General features: G+C 37.3%; 1 protein-coding gene across 1 annotated transcript; it reads right to left on the minus strand.

Moving 5' to 3' along the window:
* Positions 1 to 3,659: 3,659 nt before the first annotated feature.
* zgc:101663 (alpha-1,3-mannosyl-glycoprotein 4-beta-N-acetylglucosaminyltransferase C) lies at positions 3,660 to 23,118 on the minus strand. The gene is made up of 4 exons (XM_056449619.1): positions 22,869 to 23,118; positions 13,978 to 14,092; positions 8,346 to 8,460; positions 3,660 to 6,410 (listed from the first exon to the last, which is right to left on the minus strand). The coding sequence occupies exons 2-4, from the start codon at positions 14,077 to 14,079 to the stop codon at positions 5,263 to 5,265; spliced, it is 1,365 nt and encodes a 454-aa protein (XP_056305594.1). The 5' UTR covers positions 14,080 to 14,092; positions 22,869 to 23,118; the 3' UTR covers positions 3,660 to 5,262.
* Between the last annotated feature and the right edge of the window lie 880 nt (positions 23,119 to 23,998).

Genomic DNA, 23,998 nt, shown 5'->3' on the forward strand with positions numbered 1-23,998 from the left:
TAAAATAATGTGCTTGTTTTATTCAAAACTCAAAACATTATAATGTGATTACAATACTATAATAAGAAGAAGATGAAGAGTCATAATAATAATAACGACAACAGTAACAACATTTCTTTTTAACATTCAAATTAATTCCTTAAAGCAGCAACTGTGTGTTACACTTTTGTTTTCTGGTTGTACAGCAAATATTACTTGTAGTAGTATATAAAGTTAAAATGTCTGTGTTTTGTTACATTGAAAAAATCTTAAATGTTTTTAAATATTAATAAAGTCCTTAAATGAACTACTGAACTCTGAGTCTCCTGTTATTAGAGCTGTACATGTTTACCTTGCATAATTCAGCAAGACACCTGACAGAAAACATGTTAAACGCAGTCGGTCAATGATCAATTCATACAGCAAACCATTATATAGGTCAGACACAGGTGAGATGTGATGATTAACAGTCAGAAATACAAATACATTTAAGACATTATTATTTATTTTATTTTAGGAAGCATGTAAGTGTTCTCTATCTTGCTTGTTTTAAAGAAAGTCTCTCTTCATTTAGACTCATTGTTTCTGAAAACAAGACTATATTTGATGCTGGTCTAGAAAATGCTTCTTGATTTAAGAGTTTTTAGGTATTTGGACTAGAAACAAGACTAAAACTCCAAGTAATAAAGGCATTGTTTGCAGTGTGTGACCGTGGGATAAAGCCTGCGCTTGACCAGAGCGTTGACTGTAACTGAATCAGTCTATGTTTAGTGCTCTCAAAGCCTCAATAATCAGTGTGGGGATGAGCAGAGTTTATATAATTAGGATGATATCTGAGCACTTTATAGCTGAAGATCACCAGCAGGACAGTATACGGTTGTGCAATCAGTTATATTCACAGTCTCTCACGTTGAGCCAGAAACATGGACCTTAATTCTGCAGGACAACGTGATAAACTGGGTCAGAGAGATACCTGACCCCTCATCATTTTTTAGGAAGGCATAATCTGAAGAGTAGAGCACATGTGAAAGGTCAAAGGTGCACTGGGAACAATATCTGTTTCAGTGTTTTAAGAGTTTTGGGTTTATTCGCGGTTGTGAATTGCGTTAAGAGCTGAACAACCGTGATCTCTGATTCCTCAGGGGGCGCTGCATCAAGAATCCTCATTCATCTATAAGCCAGATCACCACATGGGCTCAGGACTACTGCGGTAAACCTTTGTCAAGTACCACAATACAGAGTTACATCCACTAATGCCAGTGAAAACTGTACTGTGCCAAAAGGAAGCCCTATGTTAACAGTGTCCAGAAGTTCCATCCACTTCTCTGGGCTTGGAGGCATCTGGGATGGACCATCAGATGAATCAGTATTTCAGGTATGTTTTGGGAGAAATGGACGCCGTGTGCTCCAGACCAAAGAAGAAAAGGATCATCCAGACTGTTACCAGCAACAAGTCCAAAAGCCAGGCTCTGTCATGGTATGGGGTTGTGTCAGTGCTCTTGGTAAAGGTAACCTGCACTTCTGTGATGCTCCATTAATGCTGAAAAGCACAGAGAGATTCTGGAGCTCAATATGCTGCCTTCATCCCCAGGGACACCCATGCAGAGCTCAACAAGACAATGCAGAACCACATTCTGCACACATTACAGAGTCCTGCTGCAGAGGAGGAAGAGGATACAGGTACTGGAATGGCCTGCCTGCAGTCCCGACCTGTCTCCAATAGAGAATGTGTGGCGCATTTTGAAGCACTAAATGTGACAACGAAGACCCCGTACTGTTGCCCACCTTAAGACTTGTTTGCAGGTAGAATGGGACATGACACCTGAAACTCTTCATCACTTGGTGTCTTCAGTCCCTAAACATCTTTTAAGTGTTGTGAAAAGGAGCGGAAACATTACACAGTGGTAAACACTTTTCTTGAAATGTGTTGCAAGAACCAAAACTGGAATGTGTTTATTTAAAAACAAACAATAACAATCATGATGGACATATTAAATACTGTCTGTTGTATTTACTGCAATGAAATACAAGACAAAGTCAATTTAGAAATCACTATACAGAGAAATAAGTCTGTAAAATAACAGAAAATGTGCTGCAGTTTATTACAAGGCTTCTGTAGCGTGATATACAACACCAACACACACACTATACAGCACTGCACACTGTTAAAAATGTTCACAAGTCACTTTTACAACTTTTAATATGAAATAAACAGAAAACTGATAATGTAGGGATGTATTTTACAGTGCGGATGAAGACTGACCACGCTTAATACCTGAAATACATCACTTTTATGATGTTAATACGAGAGGTCAGAGCAGAAACAGCAGTTACTCTGGACCACAAAACTAGAATTAAGATTGACATACTTATACAAATTCATTCCTAAATCAAGAAGCATTTTCCAGACAAGTAAACTATATGGCCTTGTTTTCAAAAATAATGAGTTGAAATGAGATTAAAGACTTAATCTAACAACATCATCTAATGTCAAAAAGAAAAACCAGATTATTCTGCTCACCCTATCTTCAGAATATTTAGCTTGTGTTAATGTAAAACTCTTCATTTTGACTTTATTTCTGAAAACAACACTATATCTTTACTTGTCTAGAAAATGCTTCTTATTTTATTATTTCTTAGTACTTATTTTGCTCTCTATTTATGTTAAAGTATGTGTTATGCTTTGTTTTATCCTTTATTGTTAGCCCTTTGGTCAACTGTGTTGTTTTAAAGTGCATTATAAATAAAACTAAAACTGAACTGAATTGAAATGAATGCCTATCAACCTCACCACTTAACAATCAGCACATAAACAAACATGACATCATTGATTTGAGAAAGATTTCATCTGTTTAATTGGCTGTCACAGACAACAGTTGAGTTTGGCGCCATCATGCAAACATGTCTAACATGGAAACAGTTGGTGATGTTACGTATTTGTGCAACAAATTTCAGAACAGTTCAGCATGTGCATAAAGAGTTGCTCTTTCCATCCCTGAAGAAGAGAAAACACAGCATTCAACACTGTGTGTGTGTGTGTGTGTGTGTGAGATCAATCACACACTCTAATAACAGGATTGTCCAAATGAGGCAACACAACAGCTCTCTTTGGTATCAAACGAGTCTTAATCTTTATCCCAAAATACTGTACAAAATTAGATTAATTCTAGAAGGACACGGATAGCAGATGTAAGTTAGATGACAGTTCATTGAATGGATGGCAGAATGGTAAACAATGCACAAGGGAGATGGATATTTCAGGAACATGGAGATGGCCAGGTGAAACCGGATGTACTGGAAGATATGAGAGAACTAGGAAACACAGATGGACAAACTCTGGGAGATCAACAACAACCAGAAGAGGGACCACCTGTGAGGAGAGTCCAGTCCTTCAAGTAGCAACTCGGTTAGACACTGAGTGGACCGTGGTGCTGGGTGTTATGGGGCTGATCAGAAACAAGGTGACTGGGTGAGTGGGGAGAACCTGGCCTGGCTGTTACAGCGGCTGTGTGCATGTAAACTAGTATTCTGCTCTTTTCTCTCATTGGTTCTTCCTCATGGGGCTGTATTTTAAAGTCATCAGCACCAGAGGGCAGTATTTTCACTAAAAACAGTGTTCAAGTTTAATTTGGGAATTCAAAGCTCAGCTATTCATACATTTATATATAATAATATTCATATTTGTTTGATTGTGTGTGTGTGTGTGTGTGTGTGTGTGTGTGTGTGTGTGTGTGTGTGTGTTAACTATTACTTTCATACCAGTCAAATCATTTTAATAACTCTAACATTTATAATTGTCTTTAGTTTTAGGATGAAGTAAAATAAAAACTACAAAAACAGTAAAACTTTATACACATATATATTTAAGCATATATAGGGCAGCACGGTGGCTCAGTGGTTAGCCCTTTAAGGTGCACTTCATGAAAAGAAAGTTTTTGGCTCACATCCCGTATTGAATAATATACTGACACAACTCTGATAAATAGTAATAAGCAAATAAAATCATAATGATAACCTATGGATCAAGGGTCAACCAGGTGTTTATGATGCCTGTTAAAGTGTTAGCACAGCAGCCTCACAGCAAGAAAGTTGCTGGTTCAAGTCCCGGCTGGGTCAGTTGCCGTGTTGGCGTGGGTTTCTGGGTGCTCCGGTTTCCCCCACAGTCCAAACACATGCGCTATAGGGGAATTGATCAACTAAACTGGCCGTAGTGTATGAATGTGTGTATGTTTACCTAATATTGGGTAGTGGCTCGGAGGGCATCCGCTGTGTATAACATATGCTGGAATAGTTGGCGGTTCATTCCGCTGTGGCGACCCCCGATAAATAAGGCACTAAGCCAAAAGAAAATGAATGGATATATACATATATATAATTTTAATTTATAAATGGCTATATTTTCTTTAAAATTACTTCAAAAACACCTTTCGACCCACACACACACCTGATATTTGGGTATGCAAATCACACATGACACTAATTTGGGTTTGGATTTCACATATATAAAAATATCACCATATATCAATATATGCCATATATGCAAGTCATATATGCAAAATATTTCAAAAGATAATGCAAAAATAGGCATGTACATAGTTAACCATTACAATTACAAATATGTACATCATGTTCAAGTAATAACTATAATTATACGTGTGTGTGTGTGTGTGTGTAGGATAAAAACAAAATGCAACTGCAAATATTAGATTCCATAGCATATATTATATTCCATATATAATTATCTCACAACACCCTGTTTTCATGAGGTATTATGTTAAAAAAACCATGGAAAAAGTACATAATAATAATAATAATCCCCACACACAGATTACTTAATTAGTCTGTTTTAAAGACTCAAGGCTTGCTAACCCACAACAGACACTTCATTCCCGGCATACTGTTCTTACTTAAAGTTTCTGTCTGATTTCTAGTCCAAATATCTCCAAATTCTTAAGTTGAGAAGCATTTCAAGCATCAAATATCGTCTTGTTTTCAGAAATAATGAGTCCAAATGAAGTGAATTTGCCCTTAAAGCAAGGAAAATAATCTGAGAATGGGGGAAGAAGCTAAATAATCTTCATTTAAAGTGAAAACAAGATTATTTTACGCCATTGTCAGATTATTTAGCTTGATTTAAGTCACTTAACTCACTTAAATTTGACTCATTATTTCTGAAATCAAGACAATATTATTCGCTTGTCTACAAAAATACTTCTTGATGTAAGAACTCTTAGATATTTAAACCATAAACGAGACCAAACACTCATTTTTTCCTGAAATATTTCAGATGGTTTTGTCATCTTTAACAGTCCAGACCTGGATCCGGCTAATAATAACCCACTCAGGTTGAGCAGCGGTGACTCTGACCCTTAAACACACCACAGCGTCCGGCAGCAGCTTCTGAACTCCCTCTTCATTAAACTGACCGTGCTGAAGAGAACCCAGCGTCTTAAATCCAGAACAATCCACCGCAGGCTCTCCTTTCACCAAAACCCTTCCTAATTCCACATCAGCAGACGCCAGCTCGTCTTTCCCATCCAATCCAGTGTGTATCTGCACCCGAGAGATGCGCACCGCCTCTCGAAACACCACCAAGAAGAAGCTTTCAGTCCCAATTGGGGATACGCCCCAGAAGTACTCCACATCCTGACTGTACGCTTTCTCCGGTACGTACGTCTTAAATACCTGAATGTTAGTTCTGACATCCGCTGGAGGATTATCAGCAAGCTCCTGAACAAAGTCTTCATCTTTTAAGCGATTGTACGTTCCCCGAAATGACGAATAAGTGCCCATGTGTTGAAACAACGACGGCCGGAAGCGGATGACTTTATCCTGCATTAGCAATCTGCGGAAATGCGACAGCAGAAAGTCACATGGCATCTCCTGGTAGAAGTTATAAAGGAATCGAGCCAGAGTGGGCAGATCTTTGGATTGGTAGAGTTTCCCGATGTAGCCTAGTTTGGAAAACTCCAACGTCACCCATTTGGAGTCCGTCATGGAGCGAATGTGTTGTTGAATGCTTGAAAGAAAGTTTCTGGAGCATCCCACATCATCCTCCAGCATGATGTAGTACTGCGAGAGGTCGCTGCTGAAGTGCAGCAAGAAGGAATAATCCACGTTTTGTTTGGAGCGGAAGGATACGCGGTCTGGAGCGTCGTTAAAATTCCTCTTTAGACCGGCCAGCGGAGGATATTGCTCTTTATTTGCTTGGATGACCAGCAGACGGCCTTTAGAGAGCTGAACGGCGAATTCTCGGCTGATTTGGTCCATGGTTTGCTGGATCCAGAGCAGGTCGAAGTCTGCCAGGAGAACCACCACCACCATCTGATCCAGCTCTTCCTCTGAGGACTCCGAGAAGATGGATTGGAGAGTGTCATGGAGATAAAAACCCTTTTCTCTTTTCACCGACGACAAGCCCACCGTGAGGTACTCTGAATAAAAACAACACACAGAGGGATTACTGAGATCCAGAATACTTATTTTGCTTAATAATACAGTAGTGCCGCTTCAAGTAAAGTCATGATGACTTATACATTAACAGGTCTTGGTAGTTAAAATTGTGGCGTGTAAAATATTAGCGTCTTGTGTTTTATTGATGATGTGACTAGTCAACGTCGACTCAACTTTCATTAGATAAAAATCGACTCCAAAAATCTAGAGTCCTTCAACCCCTAGTCTGTAGCTCCGCCCTCTTCTAAAAAAGAGCACAATCTCATTTGCATTTAAAGTCAGTCACCAAAACACCACAATTAGGATCAAAGCCTGAAAGGGTCAGTTTCAGAGAGCTGGAGAACATTATCTGTGTGTTATTCCCAGCTCAAACTCACACACACACTCTCTAGAGACAGCAGAGATGCGTTTACAGCTTGTATAAAGGGGCAGAATGGGTCTCCTTTAACATTTCCCCCTGATTACTGCACAAAATTAAACTCATTTGAGTGAGTGTGTGTGGTTTGTTCAATGTAAGCTAGTGTTCTGCTCTTTTCCGTCATTGAATCATGGGGCTGTACTTTAAAGTCATCAGCTCTAGAGGGCAGTGTTTTCCCTACAATAATAAAAGGCTTGTTGTTTAACTCTTGAATCCTATTTTGAAGAGTTTTTGATTTGTTTTCCTCACCAATGGGCTAGGTGCACAAGATGGCGCAGGTGTGCGTGTTTACTTCTTGTGGGTTTTGTTATTAAGATTAAAAGCAGAATTTTCAGCATCTTCAGTTTGAGGTGTTTAACAACTGAAATAACTCAAACATATATGACCGTTATCATCTATATTGAAAACTATTTCCCACAGTATTTCCTCTAATATTTGTTCTTCTGGAGAAAGTCTGATTAGTTTTATTTCAGCTAGAATAAAAGCAGTTTTTAATAGTTTTAAAGCCATTTTAAGCTCAATATTATTAGCCCCCTTCAGCAATATTAGTGTTGGATTGTCTCCAGAATAAACCACTGTTATACAATGACTTGCCTAATTACCCTAACTTTACCCTAATTACCCTAGTGAAGCCTTTAAATGTGACTTTAAGCTGAATACTAGTGTCTTGAAGAATATCTAGTCTAATATTATGTGCTGTCATCATGATGAAGAGAAAAGACATCAGTTATTAGAGATGAGTTATTAACACTGTTATGATTAGAGATGCATTCTCTTCATTAAACAGAACATTTAACAGAGGCCTCATTTCTCAGCTTTTATTCACATTTAATTTGCCAGGGGTGTAAATCATTTCGTGCCTGACTAGGATACAGTATACAGTATGTTCTGAGGTAATCTGCTCCAGTTACAGTAGGCACTTCTACTGGTAAACAAAACTTACAGGTTTTGCAAGGCATTCAGACAAGATTGATCCTTACGAGAAAAGCCCTCAAGAAAGACGGCATGACAGGAACTTTGGGTTTTTCTAAGAACCGAGACTTGAGTCTAATCGAAAGCACAAACATCAAGCATCATTTCAACACATTTGCAGAGGATTCATGTGGACAGAAGCACTAATAATACACACGCCAGCACAGCACTAAAATAGTCATTACTTTGACTACATCTAATATAAATCATCCAAAACACATGTGCTATAGGGGAACTGATGAACTAGATTGGCCAAAGTGTATGAGTGTGTGTGTGTGTGTGCGCATGAGAATGAGTGTGTATGGGTGTTTCCCAGTGATGGGTTGCAGCTGGAAGGGCATCCGCTGTGTAAAACTTATCCTGGAATAGTTGGCGGTTCATTCCGCTGTGGCGATCTCTGATAAATAAGGGACTAAGCCGAAGGAAAATGAATGAAATGCAATTCCTTGAGTAATCTTCTTGCTTCGTCTGCTGATCTAGATCTATAGGGATATATTCTCTGCTGGTGGTAAAGAAATAAACTCACTCTTGGACGGCTGTAAAACTCCTCCCAGAACATTGATGGAGATGTTGAAATGCAGGTAATGGCTTTTAATATCCTCCATCCAAGATTCACGATCCCAGGTCCAGACCACTGACCCCTGTGGAGAGATATAAACACAGAATCAAGTGTAAATACTCTGTTCATATCTTATCACGAGGTGTTTTCAGGCATTTATATGATTTAGATGTTAAGGCTGTATGATAGTGGAGCAAGTACGCGATGATGTTCTTGAGTATCGCAGTAATGAAACAACAATTAAATGCTATTTTCATTTCAACTTTTATTATGTATAAAAATAAACTTTTATTTCCTTTATTTTAGTTCCTTTATTAATCTGGGATCGCCACAGCGGAATGAACCACCAACTTATCCAGCATATGTTTTACACAGCGGATGCCCTTCCAGAAACATGCAAACTCCACACAGAAACACCAACCTACCCAGCCAGGACTCGAACCAGCGGCCTTCTTGCTGTGAGGTGATCATGCTACCCACGGCGCTACCGTGATGCCCTACAAATGCTATTTTTATTAACTAAATCATTTATTTATGTACTTATATTAAAATAAACAGGTAAAAGATATTGTTCAGGTGTAATTATTCCAACTAACGTCAAACATTTAGGGCCCCATCTCTCGTCTCGACTCGTCCACTAGTGTTTATTTTCAGCTCTCATCTTAGCTTCCAGCCAATAGTAGAACAGCAGCTGCTAAAGGGGGTGGGGCTTAAGATAATACTCCCCCATCTGATTGGTCAAATTTAGATAGATCCAACACATACTGTAAAATAAATGTATGCATCACCTCTGCGATACTATTATCACAATAATAATAGTTTTGAGATATATTGTGCAGCCCTTATTAATGTTACATGCGTCATAATTCATAACCACTCCATTAGCAAGGTAAGTCATGTAGAGTGGAGATTAAAATGGGTTATATCTTGTATAGATCTACCAGCGAGAGTTTAAAAGATGTATATTAGATGTCTAATAGACGTCTAGATGTAGATGTCTTGGGTTAAGTTAAATTTAGGCTGTCAGTGAATATCTAATAGACGTCTAGGAATAGTCCACTAAGAATGAATGACTTTACATCTATTTAAAGGCTATTTATAGACATCTGTTAGATGTTGTATATTACACTACAGAAAGCTTGTAATAAACTGCAGCACATGTTCTGTTATTCTACACACTTATTTCTCTACATATTATCTCTGATATTATCTCAAACCACTAAAATGTCAGTAAAAGTCTCTTTATTAAACTGTAGAGTTGAATATTCATCATCAGAAGTGGACAGAGCAGAGGTCAACATCCCATAATGCAATTCACCACCACAAATAAACACATACATATGGAAAAAGTTGATTAACAGATTGTTTTCACAGAGTATGTGTAGATGTCTATTACACACATATCTTGGACAAACACACAACACTCTTCACTTTGGGAAATATTTAGTGTAAAAACATCCTGCAATCATCTGTTTTAAATCATGCTTGTATGAATGTAAAACTACATGCGACTCAAACATACAGGAAACTACGCAAACACATTGTGCTTTGGCAGGAAGTCGAGCTTATTGTGGAGCTTGTGGTGTGCCGCACTTTGACATAATACAAGCAGAAGTCTGAAGACAAGAAACAATGAATAACGTGTAAAAGGTCATTCTGCCACTGCTAACTGATCTCAAACCTGTTCCACTAACTCTCCGTCTTCTGTCAAACTGAATTAAAAGGTAATGCAAGTCGATGCTATCTGTGTGGTTGTCAACATTACTCTTCGGTTTCACAAAGACAAAGATAAAGGCAAGTAATCATGATAAAATCTTTATAGTGGCTAGCAGTCGCTTCAAAATGAAAGTGCCTCTACCTACACTCCTTACAGTTTCCTAATTGGTTTGGCACAAGTTTCACAATCAGTTGATGCAGGTTTAATACTCTTAGTCCTTATATCACAACAGATCATCAAGTGCACTTCTTTCAAACATTCCAGCATCTTAGTACATTTAACACAATCACAAAATCTCTGCATCACTACACAAAATATAAGTGTTTCACCTAAACAAATGCTTCATTCACAGTTACTGCCTTTCATATAAAGCTATATCACTATCAAACTATTGATGTGCATGCCTCATCAGTCACTTTAATCAGGCATTTAATTCAGCTGATCTTAATGTTTAATCAAAGAATCATTTATTATGTCCATAGATTTTCAACTTGTCTGATCATCTCTAAGTTACAAACTGCTGCAGCTTTCAAAATACCAATTACTTATTATTTTCACCTGATGATCTGAATTAGATACTGTATAAGTTGAACTTGCAAAGGAAAATTCCCATAAAGAAATAATAAATGGAAATATGTGAAATATGACTTACAATTTCACATATATAAAAGTCATACATGCAACATTCAGTTCAAAATATAGTAAGGCTGTATATTTTATTTTAACCATTGCAATTACAAATATGTACATATATATTCAAATATATTAAAATATACAGTAATCAACATTTGAAATGGACCAAAAACATTATCAAAGATGTCCTAAATCTGTTGATCAACACCCATTCTTGTCTTACAGTAGGATGATTACAAAAATCTAGCTCTCTATCTATCTATCTATCTATCTATCTATCTATCTATCTATCTATCTATCTATCTATCTATCTATCTATCTATCTATCTATCTATCTATCTATCTATCTATCTATCTATCTATCTATCTATCTATCTATCTATCTATCTATCTATCTATGATTTTTATTTTTTCAAACATATCTTGTTTATAAATGTTTTTTTAATTTATTTCATTCATTCATTCATTTTCCTTAGGTTAGTCCCTTGTTTGTCAGAGGTCACCGCAGCAGTATGAACCGACAATTATTGCAGCATATGTTTTACACAGCAGATGCCCTTCCAGCCAAAACCCAGCATTGGGAAGCACCCATACACACTCATACACTACGGCCAATTTAGTTGATCAGTTCCTCTATAGCGCATGTGTTTGGACTGTGGGGGAAACCGGAGCACCCGGAGGAAACCCACACCAACACGGGGAGAACATGCAAACTCCACACAGAAACACTAACTGGTCCAGCCGGGGCTTGAACCAGCGACCTTCTTGCTATGAGGCGATCGTGCTACCCACTGCGCCACCATGATGCCTTATTTTATGTGGGGAAAAAAAACCCTTAAGTTAGCGATCAAGTTGTTGTGATGAAGGGACACGAAGGCATTGTGTGGAATTGTCTAATGTAGAAGTGTACGTCGCTGCAGATGTCAGATTAAGTGAACACTACAAGCATTAAAACAACAAACTCATGATTCTTCTTAAAATGGCACATTATCAGTTAACCAGCACGCATTTCTGCATGGTACACTGAAAAAAAAGAGCTGCATGCAAAACGTGCAAACTATTTATTTGTGTTGAATTTAAACAAACAAATTAAATTGAGCAATGTTCAACTTCATTTGTTTGTTTAAATTGAGCCCAAATAAAATGTTTACAACCACTTGACGTAAAAAAAAATTGAGTAAATCCAAAGAATCATCTTTGAATAACTTTTTTCAGCATACTATGCTTTTACCATAGAGTATTATTTGTTAACTAAACATTTTAAAGTCTGCATCAGAAATCTGCCTGCATTTTTATGGCTTTTCCAACACAGTACACTTGTGTTTGGTGTGTGGAAAAAGTCAAGCGTTTCTCTTTTAGCACCGCCCACCTGAAATGATGCACACAACCACAAACACTTTGGCCTATTTAACATGTTTCAGAGAATAGGTCCTGACATTTGGCTACAACCAACACAACAATAAATGTGCAACCATACTGTAAATTGATCATGATGCTGTGCTTGTTCCATCTACACTGGAGGATAACGATACAGCTTTAATATTGAGCTTAAAATGGCTTTAAAACTATTAAAAACTGCTTTTATTCTAGCCTAAATAAAACAAATAAGACTTTCTCCAGAAGAACAAATATTAGAGGAAATACTGTGAGAAATTCATCAATCTGAGAAATATCACGTGGGAAATATACAGCTGTTAAACGTTTCTTGTGGATGCGTCATCTTTAAAACAGTACAAATGAAGGTGCTGTGAACTGCAGATGAAGCAACTGATGTCAGGATTTTCAGAAATGCAGGCAGTCGTGCATTTCCAGTCAGCCCTCATTAAACTCTGCTGATAAGAATTAGGTTGAAGGCCTACACATACCAGTCACATACTAGACCCCAGAATATTTCCTCACACTTGACGCTATTGTTTTATTCTTGCTATATGTGAAGCACCACATGAGATGTCAGAATGAATTCATTAACAGAGCTTTAAAGTAGACTAAAATAAGAAGTGGATAATGGTGGTTAGATATTTATAATGATAGTTTAAAGGTGTTTACTAGCTGAAACAAACTGGCCCAGACAAAAGCAGTGGAAAGAGCAATGAAGTCAAACTCAAGCAAAAATACTATGAAATATGAAAATGACGTGCGAGTAAAAGTGTAAACACTACTCTCAAAAGGAGAAAACTAGCCATTTTTATGTTGTGTTCCCACCAGACTCAGCATGCATGAATAAAGCACCATATTCACGCATAAATAGACATGTGAACATTGACGCACTTCATTTGTGTGTGAAATTCACTTCACAAGAGGTGGCTTCGTGGCCAGGGCTTCTGTCTGCCCGGTGAATCTAGCTTCTTTGCTAAATGGCTAACATTGAGGAGATACTACTCTGTAACGCAAGTTTCTTATCAGCCAATCACATGGCAGCAACTCAATGCAATTAGCCATGGTCAAGACGATGGGCAATGCCTTGCTGATGCCAGAGGAGAATGGCCAGACTGGTTCCAGCTGATAGAAAGGCAACAGTAACTCAAATAAACACTCGTTACAACCGAGGTCTGCAGAAGAGCATCTCTGAACACACAACACGTCCAGCCTTGAGGCGGATGGGCTACAGCAGCAGAAGACCACACCGGGTGCCGCTCCTGTCAGCTAAGAACAGGAAACTGAGGCTACAATTCACACAGGCTCACCAAAACTGGACAATAGAAGATTGGAGAAACGTTGCCTGGTCTGATGAGTCTCCATTTCTGCTGCCACATTCGGATGCTCGGCTCACAATTTGGCCTCAACAACATGTAAGCATGGATCCATCCTGCCTTGTATCAGCGGTTCAGGCTGGTGGTGGTGGTGTAATGGTGTGGGGGAGATTTTCTCTGCACACTTTGGGTCCATTAGTACCAATTGAGCATGGTGTCAACACCACAAGTTTTTTGGCAACGTTTACATTTTAAATCTGCCTGCATTTTTATGTCTTTTCCAACACAGTACACTTATTAAAAAAATAAATCAAGCTTTTCTCTTTTACCTGACAAGATATAACAAACAACAACAAAAATTAAAAACTAAAACCTTGCACACGACAGCTACACCTTTGTTTATTGTGAACACGCGCCCTCTAGTGGTGAAAATGACCTTTTATCTGTGTTTTGAGGAAACAACATGCTTTTCAGCACCACTCACCAGCAGAAACTACCACAATATGCCCAAGAAACTAATCTGTTCATGACTATTTCCACTGTAATAATCTGCTTTTACCTTGAGGTTGCCAGATTGTGCTCTTTGCATGTAGACGTAGAGGCTGGTCAGGATGGAGAGTCCAGCTGCCACCCCGACCCATTTTTTCAGATGGCATCTCATCACACACCTTTATCTGTCAAAACACAACACATTAAACACACAATAAGTCTCGCCTGTAGCTCCAAACACTGCTCTTTCCCATATGTTTGATTGTGTTCAATCAGTAGTGGAGTTCTTCAATTATTCACATGACCCAGTATGAATAATTGATGGCCGATTATGAAGCATTCAGCCGACACGTTCATCTTGTCAGTCATTTAGAGCTGCAGATCAGCACTTATTAGTAATGCAGGGGAAATGTGCAAGGGAGGTGGAGATTAACATGTTTGGGAACTTTCATTCATTTTCCTTCAGCTTAGTCCCTTTATTTATCAGACTAGGAAATCACCCACATGGCACCTATTTACCTTCGGTCCACTAGCCTCAATCAAGTTTGGTTTTTGGCACTTCGTAAGAAATAGTTAGGGCACCCCTGCTCTGGACTAATTCTTAGTGTTAAGATGCATGCCATGTGACTTACCTACCAGGCTTTCTAACCTCAGTGACAAACATAAGGATAAGAACAGACAGCAACCAAAATCAAACAAACACACAGCGTAAATCAGACATGGACAAACAACATCAAACAGAGATACCAAAACTATCAGAGTTACCAAACACAAAAGCAGGGATCCTGAAGACTGCTGAGGAAGAGCTTTTAAAGGTGAGCTGGAGTGAGGGGATTGGCTGAAACTGGAACAGAGTTGTAGAGCTGGAACCAATCAGGATAAAGCAGTGATGGGATTGGTTGAGCAGCGTAGAGTGAAACAGCCAACCAGGAACAGCAGTAGGCGGGACAGAAGAAAGTGACATTTTTCACAGTATTTCCTCTAATATTACGAATAAAAGCAGTTTTTAATTGGGAAAGCTCAATATTATTAGCCCCTTCAGCAATATTAGTGTTGGATTGTCTCCAGAATAAACCACTGTTATACAATGTGACTTTAAGCTGAATACTAGTGTCTTGAAGAATATCTAGTCTAATATTATGTGCTGTCATCATGATGAAGAGAAAAGACATCAGTTATTAGAGATGAGTTATTAACACTGTTATGATTAGAGATGTGCTGGGGAAATCTGCTCTCTGATAAACAGAAATTGAGGAGGAAATTTACAGGAGGAATAATTCAGACTTTAACTGTATATATTTCTATCTGTAGTGTGCTGATTATATAAATGCTGAAGAACTTCTCACACATTATAATATGTAACTCAGCATCTTCAAATGATGCAATATTGCACTTTTTTAGTTATGGTCAAGACGCAGCAGTGATTAATAAACACAGCACTTCAGCAAAAGTGTTCAGAATCCATCATTAGTTGTAGGGGTGTAACAGAACACGGCTGATCTCATGCGAATCACAACCCATGATTCGGAACATACGTGACCCTCATATGAATACATGGTTACTTGTGGATTAATCCCAAATGTGTAACGATCACAGAGAGATCGCCTCACGTGTCATTCAGATCACATGTATGAAAGCATTTAGGGTTTCAGTAAAATATAATGATGAATGAGGAAGTTGTGGTGGGTTATTGGAGATGTGCTGGGTTACTCAGGTTATTAAAGGTGTTTTCTGTCAATACTTGTTTAGCCTGCATCAATGCATTCAGTGTAAGGTGCACGATTAACCATTAAACAACCATGCAACATAAACTATAAATGATGGTGATTTGCATATGTTTATTAATCTGTCCAATCGCTGCATTCAAATGTGAAAGTGCAACAATCGAGAAAGAGATTGAGTCTTTAGTCTAAAAACAGTCAAATAACACAGCAGTACTGGGAGAACAGTTTATAGTTCAGATAACACCACTGATGTTTATGGTGAAGATTAAAATCACCGTCGTATGCATTTAACAACACTCAAAAATGAAAGTTGTAGGCAGCAATTACATGATTTCACCAGTAGGTGGCGACACCAGCCATCAGAAATCTGCCAGTGAATAATTCTTGAGAAATGATCATCCAGCAATGAAAGATGAAGATGAATGAGAGGAACTGAATGATTTATTGAAGATGAGACTAAAATAAACATGGGTTTATAATAATGCTAATGTTAGATTTCTACATGTAGTGTTATCAGCAACAGCAGCAGTACAGTGGGTTTATCACAGCGCTGAATATTCTACAGTTTATCTTTATTCAGCTCATTATTTCTTCATCTTATTTTTAATAAATTACAGCTTCTCAGTTCTGTTTGTTAAGACTAAAAGTCTCTTGCAGTGCTGTTTCTGTAATTAATGGAAAGCAGATGACATTTGTCTCCTCAAATGGCTCAATCAATTGACTTTTCTAGTTATCTCAACTTATTACGGTAAACTTTGAATAACAATTAAACTGAAACCCAATTAAAATAAGTTAAAGCTAAAGGATAGATTAATATTAGAGGATCAGTATTACTGCGCATTTCCAGTTCTAGTGGAATTCAAATAGTTTAACACTTTAAACATATTTGTGTTAAAATAACACACTAGTTGAGTTAAAAGTAGAGGAGTTTTAAACATCTGTAACACGTCTTAAAGGATACTTGTAATTGTTTTTTATGAATGGAGATTTTGTAATATTGGGTATTGTTTTATTGTGATTTTTATGTGAAACTTTATGTACTGTCTGCCGTCTTGACCAGATCTCACTGGAAGAAGAGACAGTTCTGTCTCAAAGTGATCTCCTGGCTAAATAAAGGAAATAATAATAATAATAATAATAATAATAATAATAATAATAATAATAATAATAATAATAATAGTATTACAGAATGTGTTGTCCCTAATTCAACACATGAGCGTAATAAGAAATAACACATGCTGGGTTGTTTTTAACACACCCTTTTAAAGAGTGTGTAATGCTGTCTAAATAGTTTTTCTGGTGAAGCTGCTTTTATTATCAGTCAAAACAAGATCCTCCTGAATCATGGGATTTCTGTATTTACACAAGCAGGACAGGAGAAACGCTGATTAGTAAGATACACTAAGACAAAAAGTCAAGCCACAGCAGAATGAATCGCCAACTATTCCAGCATATGTTTTACTCAGTGGATACCCTTCCTGATGCAACCAACTACTGGGAAACACACACACTACAGCCAGTTTAGTTGATCAGTTCCCCTATAGCGCATGTGTTTGGACTGTGGGGGAAACCAGAGCACCCGGAGGAAACCCACACCAACACGGGGAGAACATGCAAACTCCACACAGAAACACCAACTGACCCAGCCGGGACTCAAACCAGCAATCTTCTTGCTGTGAGTCTACAGTGCTGACCACTCAGCCACTGTGCCGCCCCAATCCGGAAGTTGTGTTGTTTTTTACGCATAATTAAAGCTATAATACACCCATAATTTAATTATTATAGAGTGATGGACAATGTTGGGAGGTTTAAGGAGGAAGATTTGTACCACACTGCTATATGGAAGATCATTGATCTTCCCTGAATTTGATCTAGCGTTTGTTTTTAATCTTGAAAACGTTCGTTTTTAATGTCTATATTCTGAATTTGTATTAATTGCCTTTAAAAAGCTGAGTTTAGTTAACATTTCAAAACATATGTTGATGTAAAAGACAATTGTTAAAACAAACTGAAAGCATCTCACACACACAGACACACACACAGACACACTGTTTGTATAATGTTTACAAGATCACGGTGCTCTTAAAATCCAAGAGCTTTTGCATTGAGGTTTGAAAAGTTTTGCATACAGGCTACAATATTTGTATACACAGAACTCTGACAAAGAAGGAAAAGGCTGTATATGCTTCACGCCAGGCCAGTGGCTGGGGTATCTCTTTGTTAAATGAATAAACAAATAAATAAATAAATAAACCTGTATATCTGAACACAAACTCCTGGTGTCCAACATAATATACATTCTGTAAACAGCACTGTTCCACACACAATAAGACTGCATGGATCTGACATTTATATTCAGGTCATTGTCATTATAGCTCAAATTTAGGCGATTATTGGACTTTTATTCTGATGTGACGGACGCTGAACAAAGAAGTGCGGATCCAAATGCAGGTTTATTACAAGAGAATGGTCAGGCAAACAGTCAACACAGGACCAAACAGGTGTATACGCGCAACCCAGAGTCGTGGTCAATAAACAGGCGAATGGTCAGTACGGGCAGCAGACAACGTCAACAAACAAAATAGAGCGAGGGTCAAAACACAGCAACACATCACAGTGATCACTGTACAGATAAACAAGACTGTGCTGTATAATCTATATAATCAGTCCTTGAGCTGCTCCCAGCTGTGTGTGTAATCAAAGGAGAACTGGAACAGGTGTGTGTGTGGAGTGCATGACAGGATTTGTAGTCCCTTTGGTGGCAGATTTGTAGTTCTCCAGTGATCTGTATGGACTACATCGCTGGGGATTGTGAAATTTATCTGTTTAAATTATACAATGTGATATTATTAACTAAATGCTGATGTCAAGGACATGCGCTGTGTAAAACGTGCTGCATAAGTTGGCGGTTCATTCCGCTGTGGCGACCCCGGATTAATAAAGGGACTAAGCCAAAAAGAAATGAATGAATGAATGAATGAATGAATGATGCTGATGTGAATATGCATATGTCATCACTGATTGAATTTAATTAAACTAAACTGTTTAACTATAGTGTTAATATATATAGTGTTTAATTAAACTATATATATATATATATATATATATATATATATATATGCAACTATGCAGTTTATTTATAAGGATAGTGCCCATATTTATTCATTCAATTTCTATTCGGCTTAGTCCCTTTATTATTCAGGGGTCGCCACAGCGGAATGAACCGCCAACTTATCCAGCATATGTTTATCCCATCACTGGGAACACCGGGAGGAAACCCACATCAACACGAGGAGGTGCCTATTTTAAATATTTATCGATTCTAAGAGTCAGTGCGTCAGCGGCCATCAGCCTGTCTGAGTAGATAAAAGATGGTTGACGTTCATCCACAAGATGGCAACAGAGACCACATAATAAGCCCTTAGAGGACCAAAACTGTGTATTTTCTAATGGTATATGGTAATCTAATCTAATCTAATCTAATCTAATTTAATAATTGTAGTGTATTGAGTGTGAGATGGGACTCACATAACAGGAATGTGTGTATTTTGTGTTAGCCACTCTTTGTATAACCCTGAGTTACTTTTTGGTTGGCCATGCGTTTCCTGTTTTCGCTATACTGCAGACTAGGTCAGTAAACAGAAAGACAGAAGAAATGCCCGCATGTGTTTGGCTTTTTTCCTTATGGCAAACACAACAGTAATCTGCTAGTGTTTGCTTTGCTTTGGCTTGTTCAGGGTTAATTATTGTGATCTCCTGATTACAGCAGAGAAACACTGGGAAATCTCTGTAGACTGATGGCATTTCATGCTGTTCAGCCTTATAATCTTAAAATGTGAGCAAAATCAGCTGTTCTGTCATCACTTTAGACATTACGCTAGAGAATCATTCAAACACTAGCTCTACAGTGACGTTAGTGAATGAGCAGCGGTTTCTGCTGTTCTGATATGGAGCTAATAATATGCCAAAAACAATCTGAATTTGAATTGTGTTCATTTGAATTATTGACAATTGTACTTTAATAAAGCTGAAATTTTTAATGGATTAAAAAAAAAATTGTTTTGAATTTGAATTACTTAATTTGAATTAAAATTTCATTACTTAAAGTTCATAAAACTTGAAATTGTCCAATTACAAACTGGATATCTGCAGTCTGTGAATTCAGAGCACACTCAATCTGAAGTCTGAAAATATCACAGTCTTAAATTTCAGATATTCAATATTCAAGTTATGACATTCTAGTTCAAATTTAGAAATTCAAAACATTTTAATACCATATGGATATTCAGCTTTATTAAATTACAATCGTCAATAATTCAAATGAACACAATTCAAATTCAGATTGTTTTGGCATATTATTAGCTCCATATTATGACGTCAGCTGCAGATGTGAATGAATGGCAGAAGAAAGTCCTCATACAAAGGGGTTTTTGAGACTCTCTGTGTTTGATTTTCTTTTTTATACATATGATTGTGCTGCTTATATACACGCCTCCCATCAGTGCTGATATACAGCCACATTGCACTGCTATGAGTGTGATATTGCTCATATATATATATTTAAGAAATCAAATTCTAAGCTAATTCCAAGACTCTGTTTAATCTAAAAGCCTATATTTCAGTTTAACCCAGATTTAGAGTATCACACAGTTCATCATGTGCAAAAAAACACAACACAATCTTTGAAAGTTCCTTAAAACAGAAATGTGATGTAAGAGAGTCAGCTGGTCGTGCTGCAATCATTAAATGTCCAGCGGAGAATAGCCGTTGGTCACTGTGTGTTAACAGCAGCGGGTCTGAAAAGCTAGACAGCGTGGAGAGTTTCCTCGTGAGCTGAACTTTGCCTCTGTTTGCGCTGCATGAAAACACACCTGGTTAAAGATACATCATATTTCTGAATGGCTTCAGCTTAAGTAAACAAATCATAGAATGAGAGCGTAAGCTGGGCAAACGGGTTTCAGTTTAGCAGGATATGTCAGTGTGTGTGTGTGTGTGTGTGTGAGAGAGACCTTAAAATGCTGCTTTAAATGAAGTACATTTGCTATTCAAACAGGTTGTGGAGGTGGTTTTGTTTATAAGCCTCTATAAGGTTTTGCAGGGTGAAAGGGACATTTGTTTTAACCTGACCATTGTTTGACGAAACTAAAATATACAGAATATTATTCTTTAGGATCATTTAAAGTGAACGTTTGCATTGTGTTTAACGCAGGGCTTTCTCATTACTGTTTGAATTAGAAAGCAAACGCTGATATTTAATATATGGTCTGTTTATACTTCAATAGACACACACAACACTTCAATAGAGACACAGCAAACTTAATCAAGTAACTCTTTAACATTATTCTGTGGCTTTTTATTGTATGAGTGACATTTAAAGTGTGAGATAATGTATTTTAATAATAATATATTGTATAAATATATTTATATAAACTAGTAAAAATATAATTATAATAATAATAACAATAACATTCATTCATTTTCCTTCAGGTCAGTGCCTTATTTATCCGGGGTCACCACAGTGAAATGAACCACCAACTATTCCAGCATATTTTTTAAACAGCGGATGCCCTTCAAGCCGCAAACCAGTACTGGGAAACACCCATACACACTCATTCACACACACACTCATACACTGCGGCCAGTTTAGTTGATCAGTTCCCCTATAGCGCATGTGTTTGGACTGTGGGGGATACTGGAGCACCTGGAGGAAACCCACACCAACACGGGGAGAACATGCAAACTCCATACAGAAACACCAACTGACCCAGCTGGGACTTGAACCAGTGACCTTCTTGCTGTGAGGCCACAGTGCTAACCACTGAGCCACCGTGCCGCCTATTATAATTATTAATGAGTTTAAACAAACATTTGGAATATATTATTAAGTGTACATCTAGAAATACAAATATATATGTGTGTGTGTGTGTGTACAATTATATAGAACACACACACATATATATATAAATGTTCTGCTGTGTTGATGTTGTACTGCAGTGCTGTGATAAAGGTTTAGTCCAGCAACCGTCTCCACACACTGACAGCTGTGATAAAACTTGACATGTAATCTTTCCAACGTTATCTACGGCTGTTAAAGTGATAGTTCAACCACAAAATTCTATCAGCATTTACTCACCCTGCCGAACCCTAAAGTGTTTCTTATTTGTGCTGAACGGGGAAAAAAAAGATATTTTGAAAAATGTTGAAAACCTGATTGACGTATTTATTTTCCTACAATAGAGGTCAATGGTTGATACTGGTTACAACTTTGAATATTTGGGTGAACTAACCCTTAAAGAGCTCTGAAAATACATTACAATGTTTACAGAAACAAAGTCAACACTATGACAAATTATATATAAAATAAAAGTGTGTATTGGCATAATATATGTGTGTGTACTGTGTGTACTTATTATGTATTTATAAATAGACAGGTATGCATATACCTGAGAAAATCTTGATATAATATATAAATATCTGATTTCCCAGTACTGGGTTGCAGCTGGAAGGGCATCCGCTGCGTAAAACATGTGCTGAATAAGTTGCTGGTTCATTCCACTGTGGTGACCCCAGACTAATAAAAGGACTAAGAAAATTTTTTATTAATGAATAAATAAACATCTGATATATATGAATATCTGAATATAATCGACATATTTATTTTTCCCACAATGTAAGTCAATGGTTACTGGTTTTCAACATTGTTCAAAATATCTTCTTTTGTGCTCATAAAGGTTTGGAATCACTTGAGGGAGAGTAAAATTGAGAAAATATTGATATAATCTGGGTTTCAGCTAGAGGGCCATCCGCTGTGTAAAACATATGCTGGATAAGTTGGCGGTTCATTCCACTGTGGCGCCTCCAGATTAATAAAAGGACTAAGCTGAAAAGAAAATGAATGAGTGACTACATATCTGATATGAAACATCCACAGGTATATCAAGTGTGGCTGCTTTCCCGAAAGAGTGTCTCTGAACACTAGTAAGTGCTTATTTCACATAGATTTGATTTGTTTGTCTGTATAAAACTACCACAAATGGAAAATTCGCGCTGGAAATGCTACTTTAGGAGTGTGTGGTGAACAGAATAAGCCCATGTTTTCCATTTAAACATTTTAGACTCGCTTTACAGATATTAAAAAGTACACATATAGCCTATTTTCGAGAACTAACCGGCTGGAAATGGGATATATGAGTGGATTTCCACACACAGTTGACAGTAATGCATGAATCCGGCTTACCTTGGTATCAGCTGTAGCCGTGTGCGGTCCACATTCACAGCGGACTGAAGAGAGAGACACCGACGCGCGTGTCTGGCGGCTGTACTTCACTGTCTGCTGTCCTTCAGGAGATTTGAGCTGTTTACTGCAGTGATGTTCCTCTTTAAACACTTCTGCTCTGCAGGAAGTTTATATGCTAGCCGAGCAAAGGTTGGACTGTGGGGAGAGTGATTTCCTTATCAAGCGCAGGCTGTAATCGCTAAATGAATGATACAGGTTTCAAACGGGTGTGGGTTTAGTAGACCAATGTGTGTCTGTGTGTGTGAGGGCACACATCTTTGGGCGAGCACTTAAACTGAAAACCACAATGACAGAAATACAAGATGTATGTATCTATCTCAAGGGCTTAGGTTAGCACTTGATATTGGTGGGGACTGGTAAATCCAATATATATATATATATATATATATATATATATATATATATATATATATATATATATATATATATATATATATATATATATATATATATATATATATATATATATATATATATATATATATAAATAATAATAAAAAATTAGAAAGTCAGAATTCTGAGATATTAAGTCATATTTCTCAGTTATTAAGTCGCAATTCTGAGTTATAGTCGTAATTCTGAGTTGTAAAGTCGTAATTCTGAGTTATAGTCGTAATTCTGAGTTATAAAGTCGTAATTCTGAGTTATAGTCGTAATGCTGAGTTATAGTCGTAATGCTGAGTTATAGTCGTAATGCTGAGTTATAAAGTCATAATTCTGAGTTATAGTCGTAATGCTGAGTTGTAAAGTCGTAATTCTGAGTTATAAAGTCGTAATTCTGAGTTATAGTCGTAATTCTGAGTTATAAAGTCATAATGCTGAGTTATAAAGTCGTAATTCTGAGTTATAAAGTCGTAATTCTGAGTTATAAAGTCATAATGCTGAGTTATAAAGTCGTAACTCTGAGTTATAAAGTCGTAATTCTGAGTTATAGTCGTAATTCTGAGTTATAGTCGTAATTCTGAGTTATAAAGTCGTAATTCTGAGTTATAAAGTCGTAATGCTGAGTTATAAAGTCGTAATGCTGAGTTATAAAGTCGTAATGCTGAGTTATAAAGTCGTAACTCTGA

Source organism: Danio aesculapii, chromosome 23, assembly GCF_903798145.1.
Source record: "Danio aesculapii chromosome 23, fDanAes4.1, whole genome shotgun sequence".
NCBI lineage: Eukaryota > Metazoa > Chordata > Actinopteri > Cypriniformes > Danionidae > Danio > Danio aesculapii.

Coding starts and splice junctions, on each gene's coding strand:
- zgc:101663 (XM_056449619.1), bottom strand. CDS start 14,079: ATGAGATGCCATCTGAAAAAATGGGTCGGGGTGGCAGCTGGACTCTCC. Junction 8,461..13,977: donor CACAATCTGGCAACCTCAAG/GTAAAAGCAGAT, acceptor ATCTCTCCACAG/GGGTCAGTGGTCTGGACCTG. Junction 6,411..8,345: donor AGTTTTACAGCCGTCCAAGA/GTGAGTTTATTT, acceptor GTTTTTATTCAG/AGTACCTCACGGTGGGCTTG.